The following is a 26,307-nucleotide window of genomic DNA, read 5'->3' on the forward strand; positions in this document are numbered from 1 at the left end:
GCTGCAGCCGGGTTAGAGCCAACATTGTTCGGGGCAGCAGCCTACCTTGTTCTACAGCAACTTCAGAATGTGAGTGGTATCAGTTTTCACTTGTTTTGCAAGCATAAACAAGTGCATAAAACAGATTGATTCATTTACATAACTCATCATGACAAAGTATAAATGAAATCTTCAAAAGTGCGGAGTAATGATGCGGATACACAAGGATGCAACAGAAATTGAATATTTACTCATCGAGGAAGACTGGGATAATTTGGTGCATAATCCAAGTATGCTCCTTGCAAAAATCTGAAATTATAATTTTCTCTCCACTGGATTATTTGTGCCTGAAGGGAATGAATACTACCAATATAAAGAATTTTTATGCATAGCTACTTAGGGATAGGCATTTCCAGTTCCGCAAGTCTTGCTGTGTACTTAACATTAGTGCCATTGTATTCATTAAATCTCCTGCAGCTGTTTCCCTTATGTTTCATTTTCCATCTGCTATATTTTACACTGCTGACATCACAGCACTTACATAGGTGACAAAATTTATCTGGGATATTAAAGTAGCAACAAAGTACCATGTGCATTTGCTTGAAGCCATGTAGCAGAGTCAAGTCAGCTCTGCACAGTGGCACAGTAAATGCACATAAAAATGGCAGCAGAATACAGACAGAACCGGGTTTTATTGGTCACACTTAACTAATCATCCCTGTCCCCTTCCCCAGACCTTGGTGCTGGCCCTCCAGCTGGCTTGGCCATGATGATCTGGTCCACATGCAGAACCGTGGAAGCAGCATTGGTTGCATACTGGAGACTCCAGTGCTTTGTGATGAGAAGATCCAGCAGGCCATTCTTCACCGCATCTCCGACGCCCTCTTCCTTCAGGCATGAATTGGCATCGCCTTGGTTGTGTGCTGCCTGGATCTGAGCCACAAGCTCTTCGGGCTTCGAGGCGCCAGAGTTCTGCGCCAGAGTCCTGATGAGCGACTCCAGCGACTGGGCAAACTTGTGCGCCGCGTACTGCTCGAGCCCCGGGAGGGTGTCTGCCCAGGTGGCCAGGCGCAGAGCCAGCTCGGCTTCGACGGCCCCAGCGCCGGGCACCAGGCGCCCGTCCTTGGTGGCCGCCTTGAAGGCGTTCACACCGTCGTCCACGGCACGCTCGGCGTCGTCCAGCAGGCTGTCGGTGGAGCCGCGCAGCAGCACCGTAGCCACGCGGGTCTGGTGGCCCTCCTGGCGGAAAACCACCACCGGCGTGTCACCCAGCTCGTCCAGGTAGACCAAGTCGCACAGGCCCAGGTCCTCGGGTCGATGCGCCGCAAGCTTTGGCAGGGCAGTGGCGCCCACGACGCGGCACACGCGTCGCACGTCGAATTTTGACGGCAGCCGGACCGCCATGAGGCCGTACTTGTTGAGGTAATGGAGTGCCATGTTGAGGTAATGGAGTGCCATGGAGTGCTCACCACCACCTTGACGCCAGCGTCAGCGATGGCCTTAATCTGCTCCTCGAGCAGGTTCTCTTCGCCGCGCGAGAAGTGCCGCAGCTCCTGCGCCGACTGGATGAGCACTGTGCCTTTGGTCTCGGTCTGCATTGTGTCCACGGCGCACGAGTAGACGGCAACCTTGGCGTCGCGTGCTTTGGTGATGTCGCCTTCGACCTGCCGCTTGAAAACCATGCCGAGGACAACCTGAGACTGGTCGAGGCCAGAACCGAGGACTTTGCAGACACGCACGTATGTCCACATTGAGAGCGCCCGATTCAAGTAGCACTGCCTGGCAAGCTTCGGCCACCAGCTTGGCCAAGTAGTCGGCGCCGGCTAAAGGCTTGCTGGACATTGCCGTGCGAACTGCCTTCACAGCCTGCTCTGGATTGCGGATGTCTTGTATTTCATCGACGCTCAATTCGGGCAGCAGGTCAAGGGCCTTTTTCAGCGCAAGCTGATAGCCTTCGGCAACTTGCACAGGCGTAAGGCCAGTTCGCACGAGCTCTTCGGCGTTCTCTAGCAAGGCTCCGGCAAGCAGAACGACCGCGTTCGTACCATCGCCCACCTCAGCCTCCTGCATCTGAGACGCCATGACGAGTAGCTTGGCGGCGGGGTGTTGCACCTCGAGCTGGTTTAGAATGGTAGCGGCATCGCTGGTCACAGAGAGCTTCTCCAAGTGGTTGATCACCATTTTGTTCAGTCCATTTGGTCCGTAGGCCGAGGCAAGGCTCCGAGCAAGCTCCACGCAGGCTTCGATGCTGCGGAAGAGGGCCTCATCGACGCCCTGGAAATGTCGCGAACCTTCTTTCAGCATCTGCGAAAGGGCTGTCGGAGCACCGCCACGGAACGACATAGTCGTAGCCTTGTTTGACAGAGATGCTTCGGGAAGTCTCAAATCCTCTAACGAGTCCTACCGACTCGATAAATTGCGAAGGCGAGCTTTGAATCGCCCTTATTACGAATACCTCGTGCTCCGCCGGTGGTGACAATGCGCCGGCCGCAGATAGATTCCCTTATTTGGCGCACCCGAGGAGGGGGCGCTGATAGCATTTAGCCAGCTGGCTCCGCATTCTTAACTGGCTTTGGATAGGCCGCTACTGTGGATCGGCCGCTCCAGCGCTGCCGTCGTTAACGAAACCAACGAAATTGTCGACAACTGCTTGTTGCTGCTCCGATATGAGTCATGTTAAAGGTAGTTAGTAATAAAGGATTAACTAAAGTAGAGACTGATAATAAATGACTGAGTACATTATTTATATAAAAAGGTGATGAAAGGACGCATGCAGTTCGCATACACGCCAGCTGAGCGTTTTGCTACATATGTGAAAAGCGCGTATTTTGGAACCCGCGAAGTGCCATCTTGCAATTTTTCTGTCATTACAGTGTTCTGTAATTACAGCCAGCATAAGCTTAAAATTCAGTACAAAGCTGTCGCCATTCTCTCTTCGAAGTTCATTCTCCCCTCTTTTTCCCTCTCTCTTGTCAATGCGGTCGGTGCGGTGTTTCAGCAGCTTTTTTTTTTAAATCGTTATGTCAGGTCGCCACATCCAACGTTCGGGACAGGAAACGCTTGTTTTTTCCTTTTTTATTCGAACATATTAACGAGGGCACAAACGGGTGCGTCTTATGTCAGTGACTCACGGCGACCCAGATCAGTGCCCAGATTGACCATAAACAAATGCTTACTCAACTGAGCAACAGGAGCTAGCGCTTCCAGCCAACGATAGCACTGGCATGAATGAACGAGTGCCGAGCCAATCGAGCATATCGAGTATGACACAGACAGCGTAGCGTGGTAGTAACGAATGTTACGCACCGTTCTTGTGCTGCCGTAGCGGACTTCCCATTTTTAAGTTTACTGGTTTGCTTCTACACCCACTGTAACGCTGCGCGAAACTGTAGCAGGAGAAGGAAAGAGGTCAGGTGACTCACGGACTAGAGATTGGCAGTTCCGATTGAACGGTTTTGAGCAGCTGGGATTTGAACGCATCATCTTGTGTATCAACGGTGCGTCCACGGGTCTGCATCTCCTTGTATGCTCTCCGACAGCTGTAAATCGGGTCCCGTTTCAAGCTGAGAACAGTAAGTTACCCTTTTGTCTTTGTTACCATTTGCTTTTGCGCTTCAAGGCGTTGGCGGCGGAGTTTCCTGGCCTCGTGTTTCCGTTCCTTATGTTCGCACTAGCGGCGTTACTGCGCTGTTCGGTCACCACACGCTCCGTTTTGCATGCGTTCACTATCAGCAAGCACCTCGCAGGAAGACGAAGTCTGATTAACCCATTAAAAGATTTGACGGCAGCTGCTATGTGGGCAGTCAAACTAGTTCTTGCCTTGTATGGTGTTTGTAGTGGTTATAACAACCAGAAAAACGGCTTAGTACATACATGTTTTACGTGGCCGATATGAAACCTGTCATGACTCTGCGTGCATTGTGTTTTTTACAGTGGCTGAGTTCCACGCGAATGACATCGGCCTGCGCGTCCAGAAAAAACTGCTTAGTCGCGTGAGCAACAAGAGCGTCGCCAAGGCGTTCATCGATGATGTCTCCGCAAGTCTCCTGGATAATTTGTACAAACTTGTAAAGCATGTGTCGGGCAACAAAAAAGATGCAGAAAAAATTACCAAGAATATTATTAAGGTGAGTGCTTGCAAGCTGCGGAGAACGTTGTGACTCGGTAAGCCGCATGTGCGGTCGCACCACCCTCTCTGGCGGCCGTGACAACGTCAGTCCACAGGCCTCTTTTCCGATACTGACAGCTGACATCAACAGTGCATTTGACTTGCGCGTTTCGCATTCAAAAGTGTAATTTTCTTAAAAAGGATGATTTTGAACGATTCGGTTTTGCAGTAGATTTGTTTCGCCTCATTAACCCATATATGCCCTAACTTCAGGAAATGTTTTAAGTAGTAAAGTGGGTTTCAGACTCTGAATCGCCCTTTTATTGATGGAAATATTTTTCTCAATACCGACTTTTGAGCCATAATATAATAGGGGCACTAAGCAAATGCACTGTCTATTGCGTACGTTTAATAATGTTTTAAACATTTGAACTCATCTCTGTCACATTTCTCATCACATATGGCCATGTTCTCATGACAGTATGAAAATCCTGTATGCTTCTCTTGCAGACTCATATAATGTAGTCGGTGGGGTTGAATCAGCTCACTGCTACCAGAGAAGACTGGCTGCTTTCTCAGAACCCAGTAAAAAAAAAGAAACGCAAGTGGAATCAGTTGAATTTCCAACTGGTTCCAGTTGGAATGTTGTTCCAATTCGATAGTCAAAATGGAATATCCAGTTGGGCCAGTTGAGTTTCTACTGGTGAGCCCAATTGGTCTTAGCTGTTTTATCCAATTGGTCTGTCCAAATCCATGTGAATGTTTGCGTATTTGACAAACAAGGCAGAACTAATACGGTTCTTATAATAAGAGCAGTCGGCAGCTTAACCTACTAAATTGCATTCATCATCTGCACCACCACTGCGTTCAAAAGTTAAATAACTGCACTCAATGGGCAAGCATCACTGGCTCCAGCATGAGAGCCTCATAAATGGGGTATAGAAGTTGGAGTCGAAGTGTGTTCTCTGGATGTGCATACTGAGCTAATATATATGCTACTAGTGTAGTGTTTCTTGTGTTTGATGTATGCGTGTCTATTGGCCTTGATTTCTATAAATGCATGTGGATTTCAATTCCGTACTAAAAATGTTGGTTGGCACCAGGGAGTGTCTCCCTGCAGTCCTCACAAATGGGTTATCCTTTTGCATGTTAATCCGAAAGACGCGGGTTCGAACCCGGTCACGGCGGCTGAATTTCTTTGGAGGAGAAATTCGAGGCCCGTGTACTGTGCGATGTCAGTGCACGTTAAAGAACCCCAGGTGGTCGAAATTTCCGGAGCCCTCCACTACGGCGTCTCTCATAGCCTTAGTCGCTTTGGGACGTTAAACCCCATAAACCAAACCAAACCAAACCTTTTGCATGTTAATAATATGTTAAATTATATAAATATATCTTGCACTATGTATTTTGCACAACCTAATTGTGAGGTATATTTTGTGAATATTTTGTGGATGCAGTAACTGCCTAGGGCCTAATGGGTCTAATTGGTTAGTCCAGTTGGATCCAGTTGGTCAGATGGCTAAAAACGCAACTGGAACCAATTGATTCCAACTGGAGAATCCATTTGCTCCAACGCTCCAAATCCATTGCTTGCACAGAAAAGTTAGAGCCTCTTGAACCTACACAAGCAGGTGCATCCCGGCTGCGGCGGCCGAATTTCTTTGAAGGTGAAATTCTAGAGGCCCGTGTGCTGTGCGATGTCAGTGCATGTTAAAGATCCCCAGGTGGTCCAAATTTCCGGAGCCCTTCACTACGGCGTCCCTCATAGCCGGAGCTGCTTTGAGACGCTAAACCCCAATAAACCAAATAAGCAGGCGCAAGCTTTTAAAAAAAACTGTCCTACATGTAGCACATCAGGGCGCATTTGGGTTAATGCAATTGACACATGAAATGCACTCCGGTATAGATGTACTGATTTCTGAACGCTCCAGTAAATATGTTATGGGTATAAATATAGTGAACGGTCTAAATATGGATTGTTTTGCTCTTGACATGTCTTGTGCAGGTCTGAAGAACAAACCTAGAAATCTGGTTCTGCACACTTCGTGCAGATTTTTTTTTTTACCTTAGGATCATAAGCTTGAACTGGTTTAACAATTCAAGCATGCATTCTTATGTTTTCTTGCATTGTTTTTGTACTCGGTCCTGAGATTATGTTTGCCTCTGATAAAACACTTCTCAGAACCCACTTTTTTCTCCCTATTATTTTTGTCTGTTGGTATCACCATTGCAACCCGTTTTCCCATCCCAGATTGTGGTGAAAGTTGGTGTCCTGCACCGAAACAACCAGTTCTCACCAGACGAGGTAAAGGTGGCTGAACAGCATCAGCGCAAGCTGCGTGCTCACGCCATGGCTGTGGTGAGCTTCTACGAGATGGAGTTCTCATACGACCGGCGGTACCTTGTTGGCGCCTTCGACGAGTGTAGAGCTCTGCTTGCCGACCTTGTGCGCTCCCACTTGACGGCCAAGTCAATGGGTCGGATCGAGCACATCTTTGGCTTCTTTGGAAAACCTGAGACATTGGACTCGGTGTTTGGAAACGACAGTGCTCACCGTGAGTGCCTGGGAAGAGTCGTCAAAGATTTACATGAAGCCTTGGACAAAGAGAGCCTCTGAGGGGAAAGCTGGTTGGCAGAAAAGGAAAATGTGCCTCTGGTGTTTATGCATCTGCCTGGGTAGAGATTGCACTATGGTGAAGCCTTACTCGGTGCGCTTGAAAGCACGTGTCTCTTCGAAACGTTATCACAGCGCACAGGCTTAAGGAAAAGGAGCCAGCCAGTTTCTTCTCCTTGCCGAAAGGTTGGCAGGTTTGCTTTCAAATGGCGCTTGCCTTTGCATATTCAAGACTGTACGTGCATTCCATCTGAGTGCTCGTAGCCAGGTTTGTTCTTTTAATGCTCACTGTAACTAATGGGAAAATGAACGGAGAGTGTAGACACCTGGAGCAAAGAACAAGGAAAGTGCTTTATGCATGGGTGACCCACTGTTGTTATACTGTCCATGTAATGTATTTGGTTGTTTTACTTATACCTGGTGATGCGCTGGAAAGTGCCTAGATTTGTGCCTTCCAAGGCGCTGGTCTTTTCTATGCAAGAGGTACCTTTTCATATATGTGTGTAATTAATGTGCACAGGAGGGTCAGTCAGTTATGCGACCCACTACGCAACTGTGCCTGCACTTGGTGTTCAGAGAGACTTGGTACAGCACCATTTTTTTTTAACTGGCTTATACTGTCATCTGGTGGGACACACAGAACATCCAAAATGGGACGGTGTCTAAGGAGAGCCATGGATGCTGAAACCAAATTTTGACTCATTACCTTCTTAACTCACTCACTATGTGTTGAAAAAGGTTAAATGTTTACCACAGAGCAGAACACTGGCATGTTTGTAGAGCGTCTTGTTAGTGGAGTGTCACTGAGGATGATTGCAGCTGGTTTTTGCCAACTGTCTTATCTGATCAGAAACGTTAGCTAACGCTTCTATGCACAAGTGAACAGTGAGAGCAGGGAAATGGGTTTCATTTAGCCACCAGAGCTGCGCCATTAGGAATAAATCACGTTGGCCGAAGAAACAAAACTGACAGCACAGCAGTTTCCTCATTTTGAACAAAGTTGTGGAACGGAAATTGTTTTTACATGTGTATTCAATGCTGATGCCAAACAGTGTAATGCTCAAGTCTCGGAGATGATGAAGATTTCAATTTCGTGACTGTGTTTTTGTGAATAACATGTAAGCATCCCTTTCATGTAAAAGTATGGCTGCATCCTGCACTGTACTTAATGCTTGTAAGAGCAGCAGACTTCATTGAAAGCAGTACAGTGGCTCTTTCGAACAAAAAAACGCAGTAGTAATGGTGAAAAAATGTACGCACTGCCATATACATTATACAAGCACCGGAGCCAAAGCTGTCTCTTAGAAACCTAAGTGGCCTCCTGATTCAGTACAATTTACCCTGGCACCATTGGAGATTAATGTGCTTAGTGCCTTATGCCAGGTCTTCGGCATACCTGTGACACTACACATGTGGCCAACAGGGTGCATTATGCTGCCAGCCGTGTTTGTCAGCTATGGAGTCTGGCGTACAATTCTGAGCAATGTGCACATTTTTGATGCCTACTTAGCTTCATGCATGCAAAAAAAGGGGTGGAAGGGGACTTTATCATCAATTTCTGCTTGAATATGCCTGTGCATTATTTCGTCGCTGTTGTCTATAAATAAGTGTCTAAGTCATTGTTGCATCAAGCGAAAGTCTATTGAGTACCGTAGTGTCTGCAACGGCATCCCTGATAGTGCTGCTATGTTTCATTGTGGTTGATTTTGCAGTGGCTAACTGTCTATTATTCCATGCTTTCTTGTGTGCTGTTTTATGATCATTTATTAGTCGATCTACCACTTTCTCTGCAGTCTTGCCATGCCGTAAGTGGTACTGGGGAACAAATATTTATTTATTCTGATACCGCTAACCATAACGGAAGCAAAGCTTTTTGTCTTGGCTAGCCATTTTCCAACAGCATATTGACCAGAGCGACCCAGCTCTACTTGTGGAACTTTGACTCTTTTTTTTTTCAAAGTTTCTTGACATGTGTGCCTCGCCTCGTATAATCGCATGTCCCTCTTGCCCAGCTGGATGGTTGCCTGGTGTCGCGTATATGGACATGGTGTTGTCATACAGAAAAAAAAAGATCTTGCTCAGTAACTCAAGTGACAATCAACAGTTTGGCAAACGATTGCCATATTCATAGTGTGCTTACTGTTCAGTTTCTTATTTTCCATGTTTCAGAAGAGCTGCGGACTCAAAAAGCATAATGGGCACTGAACAGCCTGCATGCATGCAATATATATATATTTTTTTCTTTTGCGACACATGCTCCTCTGACGTTACCTTTCGCGCACAAATGGTATTTTCTTTACTCTTTTTTTTAACCTCTTACCGAAGTTTTGCCTGTTTACAGCCTCACTTTGTTATTGAAAAGCCTGCTTACGACCATTTATTCTAGTCGTGTTTTACAGGTTTACTAGCAGGAATGAATGTCGTACTCCATACGGTGCCCCTATTTTTCTTTGCTGTGTTTTTTTCTAACATTTTGGTTTGCCATAACTTTCACACTCACCGGGCCAATGTCGCCACTTGGTGCTGACGCATGTAAACAGACAAACAAAATATCCAGTCACCTGTGTCAATGGGGAAGCCTTTTAGTCATCTGTGTACCAAGTTAAGCAGTGCCATAATCTTGTACTAACCTTTATGGTTAGCTGTCTTTCTTCAGTGGAAGCACTGGAGTTTGGTGAATGTTTGTGTTTTTGATTTAGTGCTGAAAGCCAGCTAAAGCAGCTTCTATAGCAAATTAGTGTATTGCAGCCTGAATATTTGTATTTGCTGCAAGTCAAACGCCTGCTGGTCAGTAGCCAATATACTTAGAAGAATCTTTCAATCTGAGGTCAGGTTGAATATAAACAACAATGGCATGCAAGTGGAAGAAGCTCCCAAATTCTCGGCAAGCCTTGCACTTTGGTTGTCAGTGCCTTTATTGCCCATCTACGATGCAGTTGCATTTTTACACTGCAGCAGATGTTGCATAGCAGCTTAGTTAACTTCCAGACATGCTATGCAGCCAGTTTTATAAATTTGAAAGATCTTGTTATGCATGGAGGTGGTTGTGCCAGCTGCTATTTTTGCACCTTGATGCTAACTTTTGGAGAAACCGGTTTTCAGAGAAGTCAGTCATCTGCTGTTACTTGCACCTTTTTATGCCCAGATGTATGTGAGACCCCTCTTTTTTTTGTACTTAACAGAGAATAAACAGTCCCGTAAGCTAACCTGTGCTTTTTCATTGCGTAAACAGCTTTGCAAAACACAAAATCACTAAAGACTTTGTAGACGCTGTGTCAGGTAACTGACCCCTCATTTCTTTCTGGTTCAGTTCTTGCAGTGCTTGCTGCAGTAAGTTGTAGCTTTCTCTTAATCCTTGTAGTTTTTGGTCCTAACAAATGCCATCCTGGTTTTACAACCTCGCAGCTGACGAAGTGAAAACAGCAGCCCTTTGCCCTTTTATGTGTCCTAGCCAAAGCAGTTGGCAAGAAAGACTTCTGGTCAGTCATAGTACAACCCAGTTATAGGAGTATCAGTCAGTCATAGTACAACCCAGTTATAGGAGTATAAGTCAGTCATAGTATAACCCAGTTATAGGAGTATAAGTTCGTCTTTCCAACCACTTGAAAATGCTCTGAAGGCAAAACACCAAGCACTCTAAGCCTTTGCAAGCATGGTGAAGTAATGAAGTCATGAGGCTGTTACAAAAATCAAGCTGTATATTACACAATGCAACTTGCAAAAGGCACTTTCAGATGGCGTTCAATTCAGTCCATTTTCTCTGAGCATTCTCTCTCATCTGCTCCATTCTTCTTTCTCTTCTGTAACCTTTTGGAGCTTGTTGCTGAAAGTTGGAGAAAACATTTTTCACATACGGTCATTACAGTCATATCACACACAGTCGTCAGATCAAGGCATCGTGTACTTTTGGCCAGTCTTCAGCTGCCTCTGTTATGACATATGAAACATCCAAGCCAGAGGAAAGCTCACCTGTGACGCGACAGACTTCGCAGTCCACACCCAGAGCCAAGTTTTCGCGTAGCCAAACAACCTGCTTTGGGGACAGTGTGTCCCCAAGTCCTTTCACTTCTGCTACCTTGATGCACAGAAAAAAAAATAAGTATGTCGAAAAGGATGCATAGATTAAAAATCACGAAAAGAAGAAGCAGATGCAACCGTCCCCAGCACACAAATACTTTGTCGTACCAAAAACCGTGCAGTTTTTTAAAAATTTCTTCATTGTAGATAGAGGTCCGCAAAAAATGTGCTGGACTAAGTAAAAATCAATTGTACTAGTAATGTAGAACACTGAAGCTCTCCAGACATTTGCTTTAAAAAACTAAAAAGCCGCCATGGTGGCTCAGCGGTTATGGTGTTCGGCTGCTGACCCAAAAGACACTGGTTCGATCCTGGCTGCAGTGGTCACATTTTGATGGTGACGAAATGCTAGAAGCCCATGTACTGTGCATTGTCGGAGCACATATTAAAAAACCCCAGATGGTCGAAACTATCCAGAGCCCTCCTTTACGGTGTCCCTCGTAGCTTCAGCTGCTTCGGCACATTAAACCTGATAAACTACACTAAAAAAACGCAAAGATCTCTGCTACTACTTTGTGCAACAGGCATAAAAGCAGAAACATCCTTCACCTTAGCCTTGTTCGTCTCTGGGTTCCAAACAAGCAAGTCTGGGAGGCCGCTGCGACGATGACGAAACTGACGCGCCAGCAGCTCGCAGACTCTTGAAAGCACAGTGGGGCCCAGTCAACGTACTATTTCCTACACATGTCATGCCACTGACAATTACCATCTTGAAAACACGTTGGCAACGTGTTTGAATTTACTACACAATCACATAAAATAAAGAAGGCTGAAATGGTGCCATGCCAAAAAACCAACTTTAGTGCACCATCAAGGTGGAATAGAGCCTGAAGAACATGAAGCCCTTCATACTATGTTGCTACACAATCAGTTGGAAAATTTTCGTTACACATGACCCTTAAAGCTCAAGCAAGGATCAGAATACCTCCTCACGTGGGTGAACATTAAAATATAATGTGCTCTGGTTCAAAGAAATGGTGCGTCTTCCACCACGACTCAAGAGTGCACATCCTGGCTCCACAAACTGCATTACACTAATATGGGACCTGGTGCTCTTTACCTAGCCTATAACTATCCCAAGGTTGCAGGATTGAATTCCGGCCACAGCAGCCAAATTTTGATGGAGGCAGTGTGGTGTGTGATGCCGGCACACGTGAAAGAACTCCAGATGGTATAAACCAACCAAGAGACAGCGTTCTTCATGGCCTAGGTGTCGCTTCAGGACATTAAAGGGACAGTGAGGAGAGCACTATTAATATCTTTTTTATAGCAAACTCCGATAGTCCGGCATGTCATCGCTTTGTTGCCACTTGGCCGGCAGCGAAAGATGCGTTTATTTCTAAGAAATTTGGATTCGAAGTTGAAAAAGTTTTTCCCGCCGCTCTGATTCAAACTTGGGATTCTCCTATGACGACACAAGACTAAGTGACGTGAAACATGACGTCCATATGACGTAACGCAGACTCCGTGATTTCTGCTGCCAGCAGTGCGGCCTGCCAGCAGCCAAAAAGAAAGCTACCGCCGGCCGCACGTTGAAGACATCTATCGGCTATTGCGGCCGTCGCTACAGTCGCTTCGCTTACGTTTGCACTGGCGTTTTGCCAGCGTTACGATGGATCCCGTTCTCGAAGCCTTCAACGAAGTTCTCGCAAATAGACACCTTTAGCATACCGTGTACCTTGTTACCGCTAGCGGAACACCGGGAGCCGGTGAGCAGGCGCTGATTGGTCCCGATGATTCAGGCGCGCGCGTAGCTGCCGGGCTCGTGGCGCCATCTGGCGACGTCAAGGAGATTTGCGCATGCATTGGCTGTGCCTCAGTGATTTGTGGCGTCTCGGATCCTAGAGTTGCTAGAACCTTTGGTTCTAGCAACACTGTTTTGTCCTATGACGTCATCACGCTTGTACTTGCGAGTTTGGCCTGTGGCGGCGATACCTGTATTTTGGTTCTTGCTCTTTTCTACGTTACAAGAGCTTTGTTGTCAGTACGACTGGCGTTTTTGTAATCAGGAGCTGGTATTCTGTCGATACAAGCCAACTTCAATTTCTCCTCAGTGTCCCTTTAAACCCCATATACTACAGTTAAAGCCCATCAATAATTTGACGGGACTGGCGAAAAAATGTCCGAAGTAAGTGAACGTCAGATTATCAGGGGCACTGGTAAAAACCGCAACAAAGTGTCCCACATCAACACGCCTTTGTTTCCTGATAAGAACTGTAATCACTGATTGCTTGGTGTGAGAAATTTGCGTGGAAATAACTTTCTGCATATCCGCCTGACGGTGTAGTGTGCACATACTGTCAGATGGCTCAACACACATGTCCTCTCGCACACCAGGAGAATCAACAACCTCGCCCCCCTCCCGCACAAATACCCTGCAAAAAAAAAGCACACTCTGCTTACGTGCACAGGACATGATGTAAAATGATTACAGGCTCTGCGATAACGAACATTCACAGCACAGTCCTCAAAGTGCATGCAACAAAAACAAAGAAAATGGCAGAGAACTGCACAAAATGAAGCACTGTGTTTACCTTCCTCAATAATCGTGGCTATGTGTGCAGTGCCTCTGCATGTCGGGTTGACACAAGCTTGACTCTTGCTATAGTGGCGAGATAGCTGAGTCACCACCTCATGTCAGGTACCCTGTGCACATGTGATATCCGCCGCCCATCCAAATTAGACCTTGGTCTAATTTCTTTGATTTAATAAGTTTCAAGCCATCGAAGAGCGCATATTTTTTACATGACAGGGTGTCCGAATTATCCAGTTCTCCGAATTAAGGGGGGATTGAATTAATTAGGTTGTACTGTACTACTACTACTGGCCGTCATGCAGCCAAACTACTGGTGGAGTGACACAGGGTCAGAGGCTCCGCCCCTGTATCTTTCCTTCCATTGCCAAGAAAGGCTATTACCAAGTGTAGTATTCCTACAGTTCACATGTGAACAAATGCTTCATTATTTGTGAAAAAAGAAACTGACCCAAGAAACTTTACGGCACAGTGCCACTGGCACAGCAAGTGATACCAGACTGCACAAATCAGCAAGCAGAAGTGTTGGTTTGGCACACCCAAACATAGAAAGAAAGAAGAAAGTCAGGCTACCCGAACCTGAAATGTATTCGCAGGGTTAGTCCAGCATGCTCGCATGAGCTCTCGGAAATGCCAAGCTTCTCGGCCTTTTCATGAGGCAGTGGTGCTGGGTTAAATTTAGAGAAACAGTGTTGCAAAGCTGACTCGGCAATTTGAGTTTGGGATCTTCCAAGGACCTCAGTATTTAAGCTCAACATTAAGAATATATCATTTAAAATTAATGTAATTGAAGCTAAGTGAAAGACTGCCTTTTTTACTCTACAGTTCACAAACAAAAAAGTATGCAGGAGTGAATCTAAGAAGCCAGAACTCTATGGCTGGCACAAGAACAATGCTACAGTCAAAGTGGCTGTAAAGAAAGCTAATAAAAAATACTTGAGGTACATGTGTTGAAGTCAACTGTGGCAAAAAGATGCACTGCACTGAACGGCAAGTGCAGCACTAATATCATTTCATAATATGGAAGGAAAAGTTAGCTTTTCCTTCTTGTTAGTCCATTATTTAGTGTGTTTGTATATATATATTGTTACGTGGCGGCCAGCCGAAGAATGAGGCGTGATGAACGATGGACAAGAGATGATTTAATGGCCGCTGGCCTAGCGCGAGTGCTCCGTCCCGCGCCACTTCCAGCTTCGTCTTTGTCACAATATATATATATATAAGTAAGTAAAAGTAAGTTCGTAAAACATCAGTTTTTTTAATAACTAGCAATGCTGTGCAAACCAGCTTCTAAGCCTATTCCAGCCTGAAATTGGCACTCATCACAAAAGAAAAGAAATGAAACTTAACTTGAATCCGTTATAGTCGAATACAACTTAATTAAGTCTGCAGTGAAGCTCCGCCAACATTCAGGACCGCCACACAGAATTCCTCCACGACAAAAAAGTAGTCTATAGTTAAAACTTTCTTTGCTGCCTAAGCAAGAAGCTGAGCACAAGAAAAAATAAGCTCTAGACTTCTGATATCTGGATTGCTTAATTAAAAAAGTGATTTCGGTGACAGTTGTGATTGGCTAGAGGAGTAATATAGGATGCGGATCATGGCCTAGTGTCAACTGCTGCTGTATTTTAAGTTGTATCCTACTATAGTTAATATATTAGAGAAAAAAGCATGGAATGTTTTAGTGAAATTGTTGGCATAGAAGTAGAATTTTGGCTGTACTACTTAAACGCAAAAACAGGTCACAAGTATTGAAAAAAATGTTGTTTTTATGAGAAAATTTTGTGCATGGTTCAGCCATCAAATGCCATAGCCACTGGCTCAGCCGCTCATGGATGGATAGTAATATAGGTAAACGCAACTACAGTGGTATGCAAACTCTTATTTTTTACAACTGCCTTATTTTTTTGCTTCATTCTGTGTGTGTGTGAGGGATGGGGGTGCGTGTGTGCGTGCATGCATGCATGAATGTGCATGTAAGTTCCTCTACACACTTCACACTTCAGTTGAAATAAAAAATGCACAGGTGATTATACTATGCGATGTGAGAAATATCAGCTAGCACTACTATCTATACGTTTCACTTTCTGCACTGAGCGCCTTTTTATCACTTATATCAATCTGCTTTTGCCGTAGGCTTCTGAAGGGTGCCCTGGAGGAGGCATTTTCCAGAGGTTTTTTTCTCTCACATATGCACATACAAATGCACTCACACAGATACATGCATACAGACAATGGGTTGGATGCTTTCTACTGTCGGCACAGAGTAGTACTAGTAGTAGTAGTAAATGCATGAGCCAATGACTCCGGGTACCTGGATGTCAGTGCAGCTGAACCAGTCCCACTGCACTAAGCTGGACTTCCCGCAGTGGGCGCCGTAGGTAGCTGCAACCGTCTCCTCAAGTTCCTGTAAAAATAGGCATAATTGATTTCAGAACACCCTGGACAGTCAACTCTCAATAATGAACTCAAAGGTCACCAAAAATTTGTTTCAAATATTCGGAGTTCCAATTAAAAGAAGCCCTTTCGTAAAAATACACCTGAAGCTGATGGGATCAAACCTTCAGTTTAAACTGGCAGTGTGAATTAATGACAGTTGACCCTGACGAGCAAATGGATGACATTTAGATGGCTCATTCAACTAATTCAAGAATGGTAAGCCATTTAAGGGCAAATATTTTTAGCCACTGAGAATGTGGAACTGTATTTACTATACAGTCAAACCCACTTATAACACTACCGGTTATAACAATATATCTGATATAACAATGGTCAGTTGCGACACCGTCAGCTTTTGCATGTGTTCTATGGTATTTTCGGCACAACCCTGTTATAACAATTATTGGTTATAACAATGGTATTTCCATGGCACTTCAGTATTGTTATAAGTGGATTTGACTGTATCTTTCAAGTGAAATAAAATTTTTAGACACATCAAACTGTGGACACCTTAAAATATCTGAAAAATATGATGTTACTATATTCAAATGTTGAGTATTGCAACAAACATTTGTTTCAAAAAGTCACTTGTATGCTAAGGATCAGAGAAGAAAGAAAGAATATTTACATATGAAGTTTCAAGTATGCATAAGTATTCCATTTTTTGTACTCGGGGTACTAACAAGGGTAGGCAGAAGTTAATTTAAACACAAAGTTTAATATATAGACTGATTTAAGAAATACATACAACATCGTTTAACACGGGCTTTGAGGTCACCATCTTTTAAATATAGAGCCAAGAAAATTGCAGGTCTACAATTCTGAGCTCAGGCAAATACTACAAATGCCCTCAAATGACTGCCACCTAACTTCTCCACTTTTCCAGAGTTGTCACTATTACCTGTATTGTGCTTTCTGAGATAGCCTTGAATGCTTTCAGGAAGTGCTCTTCCCGGTTCGCAAAGAAGCAATCTGTGTGAAGGTCCAAGGGCAGGGCCTGGTATGCAGATCGAAACGCATCTGGTACACCACTGACGTAGATCACATCCCAGCAGAGAAGGCCAAAAAGCGCACGAAATGTAGAGCCTTCACCATGGACCCCTAAAGGAAACACACCAAATGAAAGAACCCTAGAGGTATCTGCAGAACACAACAGATCATCAGAAAAGCATTTAAAATCTAAAGACAACAAACTTTCGCATTTCAAGAAATCTCACCTTTTGCCAGAGCTGCCAAAGGGTGTGGACAAAGCTAAAAACCACCTCAATAAAAAAAAAACTGAAGGTAGACAAAAATAGGCACATTTGTATTGCTACAGCACTAAAAAACGCACTTTGCCATTTCGGTATATTTTCCACGAACATAACAAACAATGAATGCAGTATGATATTATAACTAAGTTGTATCTTGGTGCTTGGTACCCTGACAGGACCATGCGATGTTTGAGGAGTGGGATAAAGGCATGGACCGATAATGATATTCTTACCGAAATTGTTCACTGAAGATTCATAGTGTCCTTGTACATCTGCCATTAAAAATGGCTCAGCTTACCCTACGAACATCCAACCCTGGCACCCATGCCATCCGGATGGTGTCGCATGAACAGCAAATTAGGCCCCGAAAAATTTTGACCAGGACCCTGCTGATCCAGGGGCTAGAACACATTGCACTGCGTTGCAATACTTTCAGTTATACTATTAGTCTTTAAGCGTAGAAAGTTGGGCTAGTTGGTTGCTAGTACTACTGTGAGACATTCCAGCGGCTAAAAAGACAGGGACGAAGGTAGACGAGACAGGACGAACGCCGGACTTCAACTGAACTTCAACCAGTTGAAGTCCGGCGTTCGTCCTGTCTTGTCTACCTTCTTCCTTGTCTTTTCAGCCGCTGGAATGTCTCACAATAATACTATTGGTCACCACCATCTCACAATCATAGGATTCAAAACAGTGAATGCAAGGGTGCCACGTTGGATTATTTGATCACCACTATGTACAGATGCAGATAAAAGTAACTGGAGCATACTACTGTCTACCAACATTTTTCATGCATTGGCTAATTGAAATTGCGAGCTATGACATGTGCATGCTGTTAATGGAAGTTAGTGCACTTTCTCATAGACAAATAATCTTTCTTGATCACCAATAGTGATTATATTTAGAACAGAATAGCGTGCTCTGCTCACTTATGTCCGCATCTGTACTACTCACTGTGGACATGGATATGCTTGATTTCTCAAGATAAACAGCATAAGGTACATGAACATAAGGGAGCGTACTTCCCTTACATAGATAACTTCCCCCTTCCTTGCTTCACTTTCAGCAGAACATTGCTGAGACATAAAAACTGCTGGTCAAATGTTTAGGGGAATCCCCCAAGGTGGAGTAGATTTGTAATAAGGGAGTAATTACTCATTGACATCCACCCAGAAGGAACAGGCACTGCAGTGGTGGTTCCTAGTTATGAATATCATAAAAGGCCCTATCTACAATTGGGTGGATGTCAATGAGTAATTACTCCCTTATTACTAAAAATTGCTATAAGCATGGTTCCTACATCTAATAGCATGACAGCACTGCGAATGTAACACAGTATCAAGGTAAGCAAAACAGCAGTGCAACAAGAGAAGGCGCATCTGGGGAAAATGGCAGGACACCCACCTAAGGCTATGTCAGTGCGCAAGTATCCACTATCCTATTCTTCCTCGTGTAGTTGATGGCACGTGCAATGCCAACCAGTGCCAAGCTCACCCTGGGCTGCATAACTTCCCTATTTCCGAGAAGAAACAGGCACTGCAGCGGTGGTTCCTAGTTATGAATATCATAAGGGGCCCTATCCACAACTCAGATGATAGTATTTTGTCAGTCATTGCACCCACACGAAGGTGTCATCTGCAGCCCTCGGGTCTGATAATCTGTCCCAGAATAAAGGTTTGTTGTCTTCAAACTGTACCTTGCCTTCATAAACGTAAGAAGCGGCCTGCACTCGCAATGCCTTTTTTACCATTCTACAGTAGCTTGGTAACTATGATGTTTTGCTACAGAACACAAGTCTGTGTTTGAATCCAGTCAAGGTAGCTTCATTTCAATGGTAAAATGTAAAAATGCTTGTGTGCGGAGATTTCAAAGCAAGCCAAGAACCTTAGGTAATCGATATTAATACGAAGCCCTCTACTACGGTATGCCTTATAGACCAGAGTGAACCTTCGACGCATGAAGTCCATTACATTAACGCTTTTACATTCTAGAGTGTGGCTAGTACCAAGTTTAGTAATTGACGTGCATTCATAGCTGACCTATGTGGAAACAAATACGGAAGAATATATGCTGTGAAAAGAAATAAAGCACAACAATCAGCATAAGCATCAACCACATTAAAATTTTAACGCACTTCACTTGCCATAATCTTAGGTTACCTTTAGGGTATCCTTGCATGCTGTAGTGTCGCAGTGGCACCTCTTCAACAGAGATGACTTCCATTGTGCTCCTCTTCCATTGTGCTTCTGAGCCCTCTACAAAAGCGTTCTACCATGTCGCCTGCAATAGCTGACACATCATCATCATCATCAGCCTGACTACGCCCACTGCAGGGCAAAGGCCTCTCCCATGTCTCTCCAATTAACCCTGTCCTGCGCCAGCCGCGGCCGCCATATTCCTGCAAATTTCTTAATCTCATCCGCCCACCTAATTTTCTCCCGCCCCCTGCTACGTTTGCCTTCTCTTGGAATCCACTCCGTTACTCTTAACTGTTAAACGTCAGTTAACCTTTCTTTATTGGGTAAATGTGGATTCACCTGTGGAAGTGCGTCCCATTTCTCCAACTTCAAGAGTGATTCTAATGTAGGTGACACGCTCTTGGGCATCTTGACCACCAATCGATTTGCCCGAGTCACCAGGGCATGACGGGCAGCAGGGCTGATAGTGGGATCGTCCAGGGCTTCGTGCAGAACTTTCAAGGCCTGCAGTAGGTTCCCACCACTGGGAAAATTTTAATGACGTTTCACAGGCGTAAGTGAACTCATCCAACAGCTAACAGCTAATGACAATGCAAACCTCTCTGGCTGAACATTTTACTATTTCAAGTTTTGTTCTGCTCAAGACAATCACAAAAAGAGATCCATGGGTTAACCTGAACATGTTGCGGAGCATATCATGCTTATTTTTTTTGTTGTTGTTGCTTTGGCCACTACAATTCCATTAACTTCTCCTCCTTCACAGCTCGACACAGATGCAGAGAGAGAATTCAGAGGACATAATTTAGGCCCCTAACTTACCATTACTTCGTCTCCGCAAAAAATCGCAGATTTATGCATTTCCCGCAAAATCTAGAGCCGGCAGCCAAAATCTCATTTTTTGATACCACTGATGTTACGGACATGAGTAATAACGACATAACAAGACATAACAATGGAAAAATGACTCATTTACTTTAACTACACAAATATGCCATGAGGGAGAGTTTGAGACCTCAGAAAATTTTAAAAGAAATATTATGATTACACAGAAATCCCAAACAGTGCAGGTCAACCATAGCTGAAGTACGATCAGCTACAGATCAGGTTTCTACCAGCAAAAAGTTTGCAGTTTGCAAGCATGCCTGGACTTAGTCAAGAATAGCTTAGCTGCTGAATGGCAAGTGTACCTGCTCTAGAACTTGAGAAAACTGGTTGAGAACTGAAATCAAATGAAAGATGTACACTTTCTTTCTATGCAAGATGAAAAAGGTGAAGATTTTGACATCCTGTCTTTCTAGGCTGGACTGGAAGAAGTGACCCCAACATTCTCTTCCACTGCATTGCTTTCAAATATTTGTTCTATCACAATCAACCCTGCTGATGCACGGGGATCAATGAGTCGTTATGGAGATCTGGTATCAAACAAGCACCATTGCTCGAGTGAAGGTAATGGAAACATCACTTGATGCGCTGAGTTCCAACAGCCATATTCAATTTTAGAAGCGGGATCTCTGCAGCATGTGCGGCATGTGCTCAAAAAATAAACATGCATGTTTCTTTCATGCATCTTACACTTCCCGATTAATTTTGCGGATTCTTAATTCTGCATCCGCAGAATGTCACAGATTCTTTGTTCTGCATCCAAAATATTTAGAATTTTCCACCGCATAAAGTTAGGGGCCTTACACATAATATGCTTTCTCTTCTGAATTTTTTTTTCAGCAATGTTACTGGATAAGTAAAGATATAATCAGCATGCAAAACAACTGTACCTCATTGGGCTTTCCAAGGTGAACTTCCAAGTTGAGCGCCAGCCGATCCCACCAATGACCTCTGCGGCTCTGGCAGTACAGCTGCAAAATGAATGTTGTGCACATGATATCAGCTAACTGCCAATTTCATTGAGATAACTGCAGTTTCAGTAATGTGGCAACAAACTGCTATAAAATGATGACCTTCTAATTTCCCTTGAAAATCTAAGCCTGTCTGTTTGACCAGAACAGGGGTTCTCAAGCTTGGTTTCCCTATGTACCTAAATTCATGCATGCCTCAACTGCAACTTTTCCTTTATGTGCTTTATTTTGAGACTAATCACACTATAACTTCTTACTGCAGAAAATGCAGGCAGTGATCATTAATCAGTTTTGGTCGTTTTATTTAGAAGCTGCAGATGCGTGTTCTCATTTGCATACATGTTAAGTAGGAAGGGTCACGAGACAGGGCACATGGATTCCACAGTACCTTTTGAAACCAGTGGTGCTACCAGTGGCTTTTCTGAAAAAGCTACAACCCTTGGACTAGAATGACAATTAAATTTTTCAAGACCAGCAAACAAAAGGAACACTCACTGCTAATTACAGCCCAAATACATTCCTTTTGCAATGTGCAAGCACTCAGCAAAAAGAAAAGGAACAAATTACGAGCAGACATGCATAGAACAGCAAGCGCATGGCACAGCAACTTGTTTTTCTACGTCATGACTCTTGCTTCCCAAACATTTTTCTGAATAAGATTTTTTAACTACTTTACTGATAAATCCCCAGGACAACCAATTTATCGATTACTATATAATTAAAACATATTCAACATTTAGTTTATTAAAATATGTAATGCGCTTACACACAATTTGTGATATACTAAATTAAGTCCATACTTTTTCCCAGTCTGTACACAAGAGGATTTGACTAAGTTCATTCAGGCATTACTCCAATCTTAACAATTATTGGTCACCATTCATACACATTCATTCACAAGCAAAAGAAAACATTTTTTAAGGATTACACAGTCACTGAGTAAAAATGACAGATAAATGAATTGATTACCTTAGGAATATCAGCAGACATTTAAAAAAATCTTTGACAAATTTAACCATCGCACCGTTCTTTGAAGAACTGGGAATGTGGTGTAAGGAATAAAGCACTCAATTTGCTTTCCAGTTATCCTTGTAATTATTTATTTATTTTATTTTATTTATTTACGAATACTGCTAATCCCAATTGGGATTGTGGCAGGAGGGCTTAGTAAGGTTAACAGAACCCGGTCAAGCATAATTGGAACATTCAACTGGTCAGCATGTTAAGAAAAACAACGAACGGTAAAACGAAAATACAACCGAGCTGTGACGAAAACAATCAAATAACGCATAAAATAAGGCTAATGTCGGTAGTATTATACAAAGAATAACAAAATGTTGAAACATTGCTAGTTGTTATAATACGCAGACAATAAGTAAACAGTAAATATTATAATCGTACACTGCAAAGGCATTAACACAGTATAGGTGTTTAGTTTAGGTAACACTGCATAGTTTGACAAAAAAAAGTTACACATAAAAAAATTTACACATTATGCACAACATTTTAGCAGTAATTCCTTGCCACCTTACATAACTGCACTGTGTGCCTCTGGAAAGCCTGCTGGCCCACTAGTGATTTAATGCTTACATGAATGATATAATACATACAATACTAAAGTTTAATGCATGCAGGAAATAAAGTGTGATATCTGATGTATTTTTCTCAGTATCTGACATCAGTAACTTTGTCTACAGTACTAACTAAACTGCATGCAATTTCAGTCCGTTATCAAATTCAAATGTGTAAAATATTAGTCATTTAAGAGCTATAAGCTCAACTTGTAGAGGCTATTCATTCTCAAATTTAGTGGCCATTTAATTGTTGGGTGGGTCTTGACTAAAAACTCAAATTGAGGGGAAAATATTGGTAATGCCATGCAAACAAGTAAAACAAGACAAACTTCCACAAAATAAACATGTACAGCTAAACATTAACACTGCCTTCTTTCCCAAACAGATACAACCTCACAAGTGACACAATCTAAGCTGAAAAAACTCCAGTGCTTGAACAAGTAATCCTCAAACAGGTGCATTGGAGGATCTACCCACTTTTTGACCAAGAAGGTCCTGAAGAACCTTGATGGCATGCCGGTGCTCCTTAAGGCGTTGCAGCACATCAACACCCAGACAGCGGCACCGCGTGTAGACACCACACATGCTGAAGTGCCTCAAGAATGGCGCCAACTGTTGATCCCTGCAAGAGCCCCATTTGAAGAGCACTGTGACAAAATACCACTGGTGCAGGTGTCACCTTTCCTGACGCTCCAATGCATCAGTGCTTTTGGCAAGCTTCTCTATGTCGTAGAAGAGCTCCTTGGCCTTGTCCCACTTCTTTTCAGCAGTGGCTTGGATCAGCTCTGTTTCCAGGATCCTCGATGTTTCATACCTGAAGGAAGGGGTCTGCATTTCAAATATGAAACGTTGCTATCATGCACTCATGTAATCTGTGCAGAAACTGCTGCACAAACTACATGACTGCAGTCTTGGTAGCCTTCACAAATGAGTGAAAAAGAGTTGTGAAAAGCATTCTGATAAAAAAAAGATTCTTCACTAATCAACAGCCCAACTAAATACATCAACGGCAAAGCTGTCAAGCTGCTGCAAAGGTTTTTTAAATACCAGCCAGTACATTTTCTGATGAAGAGAGTTTGCTGATGGAAACAAGTTGAAGGTTATTTCCACTTGCTGTAATTATGTGTTAGCAAGAGAACTTCGTAGTTTCTGCTGCAATACAACACCAGTGTGTGATTCGAATCACCATTCTGCTTCATGGTCAGAATCTCTCTAGTGTCCACATCACATTATGACTACAATAAGGTGAATAGTGCTGCACTTCCCCTAACACAGTACTGCTACCAAAGAAAGCAATGGGTTCATATGTTCAGCATCTGTCACTATTATATTCAGATGTGATTGATTTATAAAATGAGTGATGCAAAAAAGACAAAAATATTTGGTTATTTTACTCTGCAGTATTTACGAGCTACATGTAATTATGAGCTATACATAACCTATCAACTGCTGCTGATTCTATTTGAACTGTCAAACACTTGTGCCGTTTTATATCAAGCTGTACGCCGTATTGTTTCGTTAGCCGGTTACCATCTTTGTAAGCAGAGCAGAGGTGACCACATCTAGAAAGGTGAAATTGTGGATTGATATACAAAGTCTCCTGTATTTGGCTGATGAATTTTAAAAATAACTCTGTGCAAACTACTCTCCTATTTGCAGCCAGACAGCACATACCAAGATTATATTACGTTCTACATTGCTTCAGAAGTAATTTAACATTGTTAATTGCCAGGATTGTCTGGATCATTAAAAAACTGCTCTTGCTCGTGACTCGTGTTTGCAAAGAAACAAGCAGAGCAGTGCATTCAGCAGGTGGCATTATCTGCTGAAAAAGAAGCAACCATGCTACTTGCCCATCCACTTAGTTCATTTGCACTTTATGTCAGTTGGTACTTGGCTCGGCAGGTGGCGTCGCCTTTCAAATCCGGACACAAATTCTGTGCCCGCCCGCTACAAAGGGCAATGCCACAATATCATCATCATCGTCATCATCAACTGCTCAGCTTGCTTCTCAAGAGAAAAGAGTCCCAGCCAACAACCGTTTCCTGATGACCGCAGAAAACTGAGGTAACTGCCAATGTTGCCACTATGTCTGCATATCAATATGCACAAATCCCACCTTATTAAGTCCAGCCGTGAGGAGAAAACAGCATGCGCCCTGGTGACTTGGTATTCTGGAAAGGCCATCTTGCCTGCTGCAACTAGTTGCAGGCCATACCTGCGCAAGCGGACCATATACACTGCTTGTAGCATATTCTGAATGGGTCAGTGGCTACAGTTTAGAGGTGGAAGGCATTACTCACACTTGAGGAGTCTCTCCCGCCTCCTCCATGTCCCATGGTATTCCCAACGAGAACAGTCTGAGTAAGCGTCTCCAAGCACCTCTTGGCTCATCACACAGTCGCCATGCAGGACCAAGGATATCTAGTGCTCTGATGTGCATAACATTGATTCGTTGTTAATAGGGTGCAGATGTCTGACTTTGGAGCAGGTTCAATTCACAGACTCAGTGAATGTTTGTTTTCTTCAACTGTGGCACTGTTTGCCTCAGACCTGCACTGTATAGAGGACTTAGAGGGCTAGGCCGCTATTCCAAGGTGTCCATTAAGTTCAAAATAGCATTTCCACTTGTTTATGTGCGTTAATCAGCATGAAATTACTTGTAGCACAGAAATAAAGATTAAATGAATCATCCCAAGCAGAAGTTACAGTAATAGCATTGTCATCTTTTGTAGCCACAGTCTAAAATCTGTTACCTGCAACACAAGTTTTAGCGTACAGTATTTCTTTCGGAGTTGAAATTGAAGAACGCGTTGGTCACAAAGCAGAAATGTAAGTGCAAATATAAAACACTGCATTCAAAAGCCACCATGATGTTTGAAATATGTGCAGTTTATGTTTATGTACAGTTTATGTGCAGTTTATGTTCACAAATATAGATCTGGTTGTTTTAGCTTTCACCGAAATTGCTGACATCTCCTGCACAAAAAACCAAGTGCTGTAATACCAGCATGAATTTACCATCTTTCTTCATTTCTATTTTTCAAACAATTCAGCAATTTCTGCATTTTAATTAAGTGCAAAACCCCATTACACAAGGAACACATCACTTCAAGACATTAAGATTAAATGGCTCTATCAGAGACAATCCTTAACTCAACTAGTGGATGCAATATGTTGACAACACCAGCAGGCGAGCTTGTTTTTAATACTCGATATAAAAGCCTCCCACCGTTTCAGTACCAGCTGCTGAAGCGATGTCTTCCTGGAGCCGAAGAGCACAGGCTGCTGTTTGCTGCAGTGGTCTAGCAATGAATCTGCGAGACTGCCTTTGCCCTGGCCACCAGTCTTCAGTTTAAACACTTGGGCTAAGGTCTTGAGCTCATAAGGTGAAAGAAGGCGGAGCGCTACGCCCAAATCCTTCAGGCTTGTCGCTGCCAATGAGCAAGCAATCATCAGTTGCATGGCATGCACATTCAAGCTTTCAGGGCTTACCGTCTTCAATGTAGCCTTTGTCCCGTAAGGCCAGAAGTACTGGGGAGATGTCACGGGCAATGTCAGGATACCCAATCTTTGATGTCCTTCTCCCCATGTGTTTTCGCTGTAGAAGTCGAGCAAGCAGCTTCTGACATTTCTCTGCCAAAAATAAGTATCCACGATGATAAGTAAACACTGTTCT

At 43.6% G+C, this 26,307-nt stretch overlaps 2 protein-coding genes and 2 pseudogenes across 3 annotated transcripts; 1 reads left to right on the top strand and 3 right to left on the bottom strand.

The window, feature by feature from the left end:
• Nucleotides 1-652: 652 nt before the first annotated feature.
• On the bottom strand, nucleotides 653-2,500 carry LOC149354642 (T-complex protein 1 subunit theta pseudogene; annotated as a pseudogene).
• Nucleotides 2,501-3,203: 703 nt separating this feature from the next.
• Nucleotides 3,204-7,513, top strand: LOC149354643 (protein salivary glands marred pseudogene; annotated as a pseudogene). Its single transcript, XR_016289341.1, has 3 exons — nucleotides 3,204-3,240; nucleotides 3,913-4,106; nucleotides 6,339-7,513. The product of XR_016289341.1 is annotated as a protein salivary glands marred pseudogene (transcript).
• Nucleotides 7,514-11,326: 3,813 nt separating this feature from the next.
• Nucleotides 11,327-19,228, bottom strand: LOC149354644 (fanconi-associated nuclease 1-like). Its single transcript, XM_089577533.1, has 4 exons — nucleotides 19,163-19,228; nucleotides 16,652-16,851; nucleotides 15,626-15,718; nucleotides 11,327-11,456 (listed from the first exon to the last, which is right to left on the bottom strand). The coding sequence occupies exons 1-4, from the start codon at nucleotides 19,224-19,226 to the stop codon at nucleotides 11,442-11,444; spliced, it is 372 nt and encodes a 123-aa protein (XP_089433659.1). The 5' UTR covers nucleotides 19,227-19,228; the 3' UTR covers nucleotides 11,327-11,441.
• A 267-nt stretch (nucleotides 19,229-19,495) lies between these two features.
• LOC149354645 (fanconi-associated nuclease 1-like) lies at nucleotides 19,496-26,254 on the bottom strand. The gene is made up of 8 exons (XM_089576016.1): nucleotides 26,124-26,254; nucleotides 25,861-26,062; nucleotides 24,932-25,060; nucleotides 24,748-24,846; nucleotides 23,308-23,442; nucleotides 23,106-23,250; nucleotides 20,974-21,054; nucleotides 19,496-19,705 (listed from the first exon to the last, which is right to left on the bottom strand). Exons 1-8 carry the CDS (start codon nucleotides 26,218-26,220, stop codon nucleotides 19,496-19,498), a joined length of 1,098 nt encoding a protein of 365 aa, XP_089432142.1. The 5' UTR covers nucleotides 26,221-26,254.
• Between the last annotated feature and the right edge of the window lie 53 nt (nucleotides 26,255-26,307).

This window comes from Amblyomma mixtum, chromosome 3, assembly GCF_055824585.1.
Source record: "Amblyomma mixtum isolate Tamu chromosome 3, ASM5582458v1, whole genome shotgun sequence".
In the NCBI taxonomy this organism is placed as follows: domain Eukaryota; kingdom Metazoa; phylum Arthropoda; class Arachnida; order Ixodida; family Ixodidae; genus Amblyomma; species Amblyomma mixtum.